Source organism: Nerophis ophidion, linkage group LG11, assembly GCF_033978795.1.
Source record: "Nerophis ophidion isolate RoL-2023_Sa linkage group LG11, RoL_Noph_v1.0, whole genome shotgun sequence".
Classification (NCBI taxonomy): domain Eukaryota; kingdom Metazoa; phylum Chordata; class Actinopteri; order Syngnathiformes; family Syngnathidae; genus Nerophis; species Nerophis ophidion.
The window spans coordinates 35,891,370-35,901,977 of NC_084621.1; the positions used below are offsets into that span (position 1 = coordinate 35,891,370).

A 10,608-nucleotide genomic window follows, 5' to 3' on the forward strand; every position below is an offset into this window, starting at 1 on the left:
CATGTTCGTCCTGCGGGTGTTCTCGCTGCTTTGCTGCTGCTGCAGGCGCCAAGTGGAGTGTGGACCTTCAACCTTTACGCCGAGCATCCCACGGTGTACCGGGGACCCAGCGGCAGCTATTTTGGTTACTCCGTGGACTTTTACCAGGCCACGGCCGACAGCAAAACGTGAGTGACCACCGACCCTTAGAAACAACATTAGGGACACTTGCATGCAGGGCCAACTTCATGGTCCAGTGCTAAAACTGCGCCAAAAAAAAAAAAAAGATGGATCTCTTTGGATTCATTCAGAAACATGCAAGTGCATTGACACACTCAATTAAGTTAGATGGGAAATATACCAATAGTCATTTACTATACGTAATATATAGACCTCGAAGGGAATAAGCCAGGAGTGTCAAATTCATTTTAGCTCAGGGGCCGCATGGAGGAAAATCCATTTTCAAGTGGGCCGGAATGGTAAAATAATGGCATGATAACTTCAAAATAAAGACAACTCCAGGTTGTTTACTTTGTTTTTACTTTGGCCAAAAATAGAACAAGCACATTGTGAAAACGTACAAATCACAAATAATCCTCTGGAAAAAAACACTTCAAGTTTGTTGAAAATTCTGAGGAAATTGGTGCAGTTTCAAAAACACAATGAGTTCAGACTGGTCTCAGTTTATCTACAAAGCCAGGATTAAACTTTAAAGGCCTACTGAAATGAGATTTTCTTATTTAAACGAGGATAGCAAGTTCATTCTATGTGTCATACTTGATCATTTCGTGATATTGCCATATTTTTGCTGAAAGGATTTAGTAGAGAACATCCACAATAAAGTTTGCAACTTTTGGTGCTTAGAGAAAAGCCCTGCCTCTACCGGAAGTCGCAGACGATGACGTCGCAAGTGTGGGGGCTCCTCACATATTCACATTGTTTTTAATGGGAGCCTCCAACAAAAAGTGCTATTCGGACCGACAAAATGACAATTTCCCCGTTAATTTCAGCGAGGATGAAAGATTCGTGATTGAAGATATTGATAGCGACGGACTAGAAAAAAATAAGTAAAAAAAAAAAAACGCGATTGCATTGGGACAGATTCCGATGTTTTTAGACACATTTAGTAGGTTAATTCTGGGAAATTCCTTATCTTTCTATTGTGTTGCTAGTATTTTAGTGAGTTAGATAGTACCTGATAGTCGGAGGTGTACGTCCACGGGTGTATTGACGCGCAGTGTGTCAGGGGAGTCGACGGCAGCTATGGACGGCACAAGCTCAGCTTTTTTCCGGTAAGAAGCGACTTTTTAACCACAATTTTCTCACCGAAAACTGCTGGTTGACATCCCGTCGTGTTTCATGTTCGCTTGACCGCGCTCTGATCCATAGTAAAGTTTCACCTCCAGGAATTTTAAACAAGGAATCACCGTGTGTTTGTGTGGCTAAAGGCTAAAGCTTCCCAACTCCATCTTGCTACTTTGACTTCTCCAATATTAATTGAACAAATTGCAAAAGATTCAGCAACACAGATGTCCAAAAAACTGTAGAATTATGCCGTTAAAGCAGACGACATTTAGCTGTGTGTGTGCGTAGCGCTCATACTTCCTAAAAACCCGTGATGTCTTGCGTATACGTCATCATTACATGACGTTTCCAGGACGAAACTCCCGGGAAATTTAAAATTGCAATTTAGTAAACTAAAAAGGCCGTTTTGGCATGTGTTGCAATGTTAATATTTCATCATTGATATATAAACTATCAGACTGTGTGGTGGGTAGTAGTGGGTTTCAGTAGGCCTTTAAGTCACAGTCTTTCTGGGATTGGACAAAAAACAACATGTGAACTCTTCGAGGTATCAAATACTTCCTTTGTCATGTCCACGTATCAATCCAGAGCTAACTCAACAAACCGTAAGAATTGAAGGTAAAACTATGCAAAAGGGTTAAGTTTTCTCACTATATTTTCATACCTCAGTTGGTGCCTATCGTGGCGGTAATCCAAGAACCCGTTGGTGGACACTTTATTTCACCGGTTTGGTCCATGTCCCGCCTCTAATGGCTCTGATATTCCGAAGTGTTTTGGATGTATAGAAAAACGTTTTATCCATCTATTATAATTACCAATGTTATTATTATCGAAAAAGGACGACAACAAGGCATCTTGCAATGGTAAAAGTTGATTTTCAAGACAAAAAATCATTTTCAATGTAAAAGTTGATTACCGAAGTACACAAGATACTACTGTCTATTCTTAAAACCCACACAAAGACATTATTGGGGAGTAAGGGTGCCAAATAACGATGTGTTTGAAGCGGAAGACACAAAACAGCAGGTTTTAAGTTTCCAAGCTTTACTTTGTACCTCTTGCTGGTCCTAACAGAATTGCTATAGTGACATCCAGTGGACACATTCAGAACAGCAGTTTCTTTCATTAAAAAAAAAAAAAGCAACTCATTTTAATACTTGGCAAACTCATCAGGGGGCCGGATAAAACCTGTTGGCGGGCCTTATCCGGCCCACGGGCCGTATGTTTGACACCCCTGGAATAAGCGGTAAAAAATGGATGGATGGATGGATATAATAATCAATCACTGTCTGAAACAGTTAACTGGATGTACTGGACAAACTCCATTTATTAACATAAGTGCAAAATTAAAAAGATGTCAAAAAGTATCAATTCTCACACAATTGCTATATCGTCATAGTGACGGTATGGTGATAAAGTAAAGTTAAAGTACCAATGATTGTCACTAGGTGTGGTGAAATGTGTCCTCTGCATTTGACCCATCCCCTTGTTCACCCCCTTTGGAGGTGAGGGGAGCTGTGAGCAGCAGCAGTGCCCCGCCCAGGAATCATTTTTGGTGATTTAACCCCCAATTCCAACCCTTGATGTTGAGTGCCAAGCAGGGAGTTAATGGGTCCCATTTTTATAGTCTTTGGTATGACTCGGCCGGGGTGTGATCTCACAACCTACCGATCTCAGGGCGGGCACTCTAACAGCTAGGCCAGTGGTTCTCAAATGGGAGTAAGCGTACCCTTGGGGGTACTTGAAGGTATGCCATGGGGTACATGAGATTTTTTTTAAATATTCTAAAAATAGCAACAATTCAAAAATCCTTTATAAATATATTTATTGAACAATACTTCAACAAAATATGAATGTAAGTTCATAAGCTGTGAAAAAAAAAATACAACAATGCAATATTCAGTGTTGACAGCTAGATTTTTTTGTGGACATGTTCCATAAATATTGATGTTAAAGATTTCTTACTTTGTGAAGAAATGTTTAGAATTAAGTTGATGAATCCAGATGGATCTCTATTACACTCCCCAAAGAGGGCACTTTAAGTTGATGATTACTTTTATGTGTAGAAATCTTTATTTATAATTGAAACACTAGTTTATTTTATAACAAGTTTTCAGTTATTTTTATACCTTTTTTCCCAAAATAATTCCAGAAAGACCAATACAAATGAGCAATATTTTGCACCGTTATACAATTTAATAAATCAGAAACTGATGACATGATGCTGTATTTTACTTCTTTATCTCTTTTTTTCAACCAAAAATGCTTTGCTCTGATTAGGGGGTACCTGAATTAAAAAATTGTTCACAGGGGGTACATCACTGAAAAAAGGTTGAGAATCACTGACCTAGTACAGTCTTTTTTTCAACCAAAAATGCTTTACTCTGATTAGGGGGGACTTGAATTAAAAAAATGTTTGTTGAGAACCACTGCACTAGGCCACTGAGTAGGTCAATAAGCCGTTAATAAGTTTAATTTACAATAATATCTCAACTTACGAGTTTAATTGGTTATGTGGCAGTTCTTAACTCAAAATACTTGTATATCAAATCAATGTTTCCCATTGATATCTATTTAATCGGGGCTTTCCCCCCTCCCCCCAAAAAAACAGTACACTTTTAACATGTAACAAGCATTTCAACAAGAAAAGTTAATTTTTACCTAAAACAATTCAACAGAATGTACAAAACCCAAAACCAGTGAAGTTGGCGCGTTGTGTAATTCGTAAATACAAACAGAATACAATGATTTGCAAATCCTTTTTAACTTATACTCAATTCAAGTACCTAGGAGTCTTGTTCACGAGTGAGGGAAGAGTGGATCGTGAGATCGACAGGCGGATCGGTGCGGCGTCTTCAGTAATGCGGACATTGTACCGATCCGTTGTGGTGAAGAAGGAGCTGAGCCGGAAGGCAAAGCTCTCAATTTACCGGTCGATCTACGTTCCCATCCTCACCTATGGTCATGAGCTTTGGGTCATGACCGAAAGGATAAGATCACGGGTACAAGCGGCCGAAATGAGTTTCCTCCGCCGTGTGGCGGGGCTCTCCCTTAGAGATAGGGTGAGAAGCTCTGCCATCCGGGAGGGACTCAAAGTAAACCCGCTGCTCCTTCACATCGAGAGGAGCCAGATGAGGTGGTTCGGGCATCTGGTCAGGATGCCACCCGAACGCCTCCCTAGGGAGGTGTTTAGGGCACGTCCAACCGGTAGGAGGCCACGGGGAAGACCCAGGACACGTTGGGAAGACTATGTCTCCCGGCTGGCCTGGGAACGCCTCGGGATCCCCCGGGAAGAGCTTGACGAAGTGGCTGGGGAGAGGGAAGTCTGGGTTTCCCTGCTTAGGCTGTTGCCCCCGCGACCCGACCTCGGATAAGCGGAAGATGATGGATGGATGGATGGATCAATTGAATAGACTGAGATACTTAACTTTCGAACTCATAAACTTTGTTATTTTTTGCAAATAATCATCAACCTAGGATTTAATGGCAGCAACACATTGCAAAAAAGTTGGCACAGGGGCATTTTTACCACTGTGTTACATGGCCTTTCCTTTTAACAACACTCAGTAAACGTTTGGGAACTGAGGAGACCAATTTTTGAAGCTTTTCAGGTGGAATTTTTTCCCATTCTTGCTTGATGTACAGCTTAAGTTGTTCAACAGTCAGGGGGGTCTCCTTTGTGGTATTTTAGGCTTCATAGTGCGCCAAATATTTTCAATGGACTACAGGCAGGCCAGTCTAGTACCCGCACTCTTTTACAATGAAGCCTTTTACTATGAAGCCAAGCTGTTGTGGCATTGTTTTGCTGAAATAAGCAGCTAATTAGCCTGTTCACCTGTGGGCTGTTCCAAATAAGTGTTTGATGAGCATATGTTGCAGGCATCAAATTCCAAATGAGCTAATATTTGCAAAAAATAACAAAGTTTTCCAGTTTGAAGATTAAGTGTCTTATCTTTGCAGTCAATTCAATTGAATTTAGGTTGAAAAGGATTTGCAAATTATTGTATTCTGTTTTTATTTACCATTTACACAACGTGCCAACTTCACTGGCTTTGGGGTGTGTACTACAAACAACTACAGAAGTTTTATGAAGTAATGTGATAATGTACAGTATTGTATTTGAAGAGGGGACTTCTATGGTATGTCCTTCCAACTGCTTCTCAGTCAAACACCACATCAGCTGCTTCTCCATCTTTTCATGGTTAATGTCCACCGTTTCGATATTATTTTAACAGTATGGTGCAGGTTTGCAGTGAAATCCTCTAATTGCTTCGCCAAGTTGGTGACAGGCTGGGTCATGTTTTTGATGATGTCTTTCTTTAATTCAATGAATATCGTCCACTTATCCTTGTCAGCACTGTCCTTCACACTCACTTCCGTCCTTCCCATTATTGGAAACCAAAGGTTTGTTCATATCTCGCTATAAGCTAATGCTAGCGAATGAGACAAGATGCGTTGGGCAACTCTCACTGGGTTCACTGGTAATTGTTCACTACACCAACTAATAGCAGTAATGCTTGTTACATTTTTCTTTTTACTTGCAACTTACAGCATAACAATTAGCTCTTATCTCAAAACACACTTAAGTTGAGATGCCACTATACAGGTGCTGTTCATATTATTAGAATATCATGAAAAAGTTGATTTGTTTCAATAATTATATTCAGAACGTGAAACTTACATATTATATCAATTCATTACACACATAGTGATATATTTGAAATGTTTATTTCTTTAAATTTTGATGATTAATACTGACAATTACTTAAAATTCCAAATTCAGTATCTCAGAAAATTAGAATATTAGTTACGACTAGTACCAAAAAATATTTTTTAGAAATGTGGGCCAACTGAAAAGTATGATAATGGAAAGTTTTAGCATGTACGGCAATCAATACTTAGTTGCAGCTCCTTTTGCCTGAATTGCTGCAGCAATACGGCGTGGCATGGAGTCGACCAGTCTGTTGCACTCCTCAGGTGTTATGAGAGCCCATGTTGCTTTAATAGTGGCCTTCAGCTCTTCAGCATTGTTGGGTCTGGCATCTCGCATCTTCCGCTTCACAATACCCCATAGGTTTTCTATGGGGTTAAGGTCAGGTGAGTTTGCAGGCCAATCAAGAACAGGGATACCATGGTCCTTAAACCAGGTACTGGTAGATTTGGCACTGTGTGCAGGTGCCAAGTCATGTTGGAAAATGAAATCTTCACCTCCATAAAATTAGTCCGCAGCAGGCAGCATAAAGTTTTCTAAAACTTCATGGTAGACTGCTGCATTGACCCTAGACCTCAGGAAACACAGTGGACCAAGACCAGCAGATGACAGGGCACCCCAGACCATTACCGATTGTGGAAATTTGACACTGGACTTCAGGCAACGTGGATTCTGTGCCTCTCCTGTCTTCCTCCAGACTCTGGGACCTTGATTTCCAAAGGAGATACAAAATTTACTTTCATCTGAAAACATAACTTTGGACCACTCAGCAGCAGTCCAGTCCTTTTTGTCTTGAGCCCAGGCGAGACGCTTTTGACGTTGTCTCTTATTCAAGAGTGGCTTTACACAAGGAATGCGACAGCTGAAGCCCATATCTTGCATACGTCGGTGTGTGGTGGTTCTTGAAGCACTGACTCCAGCTGCAGTCCACTCTTTGTGGATCTCCCCCACATTTTTTAATCGGTTTTGTTTGACAATCCTCTCCAGGGCGCGGTTATCCCTCTTGCTTGTACACTTTTTCTACCACATCTTTGTCTTCCCTTTGCCTCTCTATTAATGTGCTTGGACACAGAGCTCTGGGAACATCCAACCTCTTTGGCAATGACCTTTTGTGTCTTGCCCTCCTTCTTTAAAGTATCAATGGTCATCTTTTGGACAGTTGTCAAGCAGTCGTCTCCATGATTGTGTGTCTTACAGAATCAAAATGAGAGACCATTTAAAGGCTTTTCCAGGTGTTTTGAGTTAGTTAGCTAATTAGAGTGTGGCACCAGGTGTCTTCAATATCTGACCTTTTCACCATATTCTAATTTTCGGAGATGTTAAATTTAGGGTTTTCATTGGTTGTCAGCTATAATCATCTCCTTTTTGGCAAAAAAACACTTGAAATGTATCAGTCTGTTTGGAATGAATGTATACATTCTACAAGTTTGACTTTCTAAATGGAATTAATGAAATAAATCAACTTTTTCATGATATTGTAATAATATGATCAGCACCTGTAGTGTAGAGCAGGCCTGGGCAATTATTTTGACTCGTGGGGTCAAATTTAGAGAAAAAATGTGTCTGGGGGACGGTATATCTGATTTTTAAGAATATTCATAAAGATTTATTTTTTTGTGGAGACATTTTTACAATTAACATCAATATTTATGGAGCATGTCCACAAAAATTCTAACTGTCAACACTGAATATTGCATTGTTGCATTTTTTTTCACAGTTTTTGAACTTACATTCATAGTTTGGTGAAGTATTATTCAATAACTGTATTTATAAAGGGTTTTTGAATTGGTTATTTTTAGAATATTTAAAAAAAAATCTCTCATACCCCTTGGCATACTTTCAAGTACCCCCAGGGGTACGCATACCACCATTTGAGAACCACTGACTTAGATGACTATAGTAACTAATTAAATTACCATATAATATATCATGCAAAAGCACAGATTCCAACCATTCAAATACTTTGTATAGTTCAAGACTTACGGTAAATTGAAAAGTGAAGTGAAGTGAATTATATTTATATATAGCGCTTTTCTCCGGTGACTCAAAGCGCTTTAAATTAGTGACACCCAATATCTAAGTTACATTTGGACCGGTGTGGGTGGCACTGGGAGCAGGTGGGTAAAGTGTCTTGCCCAAGGACACAATGACAGTGACTAGGATGGTCGAAGCGGGAATCGAATCTGGAACCCTCAAGTTGCTGGGACAGTGACTCTACCAACCGAGCTATGCCGCCCCAAATCCCTGCACATCATAATAGCAGCTACAGTTTCTATCTTAAAGATCTAAAAAAAAATTGGGGGAACGTCCGATGGGCCAGAATGAAAAGCTTAATGTGGCCCCCGGGCCTTAATTTGCCCAAGTCTTGTGTAGAGTGCAGACTGTGGTAAATTAAATATGTTAACAAATTTGTATAATATACTTTATATGTCCAGTTATGCTTTATTAGATTGCAATTATATTGTCTCATGTGGTCACCAGTGCGTTTAATACAAAATAAAGTGGAATTTCCAAAGTGGAAAGCCCCAAAATAGTTGTCCGATTTGGAGTTCTTTCAGGGTTTTGGAGCAAGTATGCTTAAAGTACAAACAAATCATCATGTCAGCGAAACCTGTAAGACATCAGTTCAGTGAATGTGCAGTCAGAACCTGTCTGTCGCAGCCACAAAGTTGTACCCTGCAGAGAAAAGTAGTGTTATACACCTTGTCTGTTGCAGCCACCTGTATGATGCAGTCACCTAGTTTGCATAACAGCTGCTAATATAATTTGCTAAAATGATGCTTGATGTTGATAGATGGAGACTCAGGTATTATTTAATTGTTTACTCTTTTTATGTTAGGATAAACTCACTACAATCACATCAACATGCCCCGTGCCAAATATTTTCTTATTCTTTGTCAAATTTTCAACAAATCAGCAAACAGCGCCTCTCTACTCTCGTTGTCTCAACATCTCACCACCATTAATAATGTCGCTTACTCTCATAGGGTTGCGTGACATACAGTATACAATATTAATTTGGTTGACGATAGAGCTTTTAAAACAATGCCAGATTGTGATAATGCATAATCTTGACACATTTCTTGTCAATTTGTGAACAAATTTGCGGCTAACGTCCCTAAACAGTGCAAGGCTGCGTCTAAGTCAGCAATCCTCGCCTCCATGGCAGCAAAAAAAACTAAATTTCTTAAAAGTACCATTGTATTTGGAAGGCAAGGAATAGCTGAACATGCTACACTACAAAACATAGAAGGCTGTGATACCTGCTAAGCCAGTGGTCCCCAACCACCGGGCCGCGGCCCAGTACCGGTCCGCAGATTGATTGGTACAGGGCAGCACAAGAAATTAAAAAAAATAAAATAAAAAAATAAAATGTTTCTTTTTGTATTTATTTATTATTAAATCAACATAAAAAACGCAATGTACATTATATATTAATATAGATCAATACAGTCTGCAGAGATACAGTCCGTAAGCACACATGATTCTATTTCTTTATGAAACCCGCCCCCCGGTCCGTGGGACAAATTTTCAAGCGTTGACCGGTCCGCAGCTACAAAAAGGTTGGGGACCACTGTGCTAAGCTACAGGTCTTGGATGTAAACAAAGGTGGGTGGATTGATACAAAAATCTAAAGTGACGATACCAAGTGATTACATTAAATTAAATTAAATGGGTTGTACTTGTATAGCGCTTTTCTACCTTCAAGGTACTCAAAGCGCTTTGACACTACTTCCACATTTACCCATTCACACACATCAATATTTTGTATTATCAAAAATTGTTTGTAGTTCTTTTATTATTCACAAACTTGGGAAATGAGTCCCTGGGCACAGTATGGATTTAAGGGCAGAAATCAAAGGATTTAAATCAGAGCCAATAGTAGTAAATATTTTATTTTTGTAATTGATATTGCTACATCACTATCCCTTGTTTTTGTCTGATTATAATTGTGATCAAAAATGGATTGATTCAATGATTTTGAAATGTTGAAATATTAGTATTTGTATGAACAATACTGCCCTTGTAACTACTTGGTATTGGCTCGATACCCAAATTTGAAGTATGGCCCAACAACTAATGTAAAATATCCAAGTGTAGAAAGAACCACATTGCAAAAGAAAGTAAGCAGATACTAACAGTGACTTAATAAATACATGAATAATAGTTTTGAGGAAATTGATAGAATTTGAAATGATGCAATATGTTACTGAATATGTCAGCAGCCAAATTAGGAGCATTTATAACATGTTTTGAAATATTTAATTTGTCAATCACATACCAAATAGTATATTGTGATATGTATTATTATTGCAGGAGGCTGCATTATATATCACAAAGTAGATTTTAGGTCAGCCGCCCTTCCCGTCGTATCCTGCTTCAACGTGTGAGTTAGTCTTGCTTCCAACTCTTGCAAAACCGGGCTCAAAATGGCTCCCAACTTGTCTCACATGAGTGGCCGCTATGGAAAGTTTCATTTAGCTTTTTTTATTTGACTTTTGCGTATCTTTGTGGATGACACTATAGAGTGGTAATATTTGGGAATATAAAAGTATGACATTAACCATAGAATCAGACATTAAACTTCTGACATACAAACCCCGTTTCCATAT

General features: G+C 39.2%; 1 protein-coding gene across 1 annotated transcript in view; it reads left to right on the forward strand.

Moving 5' to 3' along the window:
• The window catches only part of itga8 (integrin, alpha 8), a gene marked incomplete at its 5' end in the record, with an annotated part of 193,850 nt that continues 183,242 nt past the window's right edge, over positions 1–10,608 (forward strand). Inside the window, one exon of the mRNA XM_061914761.1 lies at positions 1–167. Coding sequence (XP_061770745.1) covers positions 1–167 — 167 coding nt within the window. The remainder of the gene's footprint in view (positions 168–10,608) is intronic.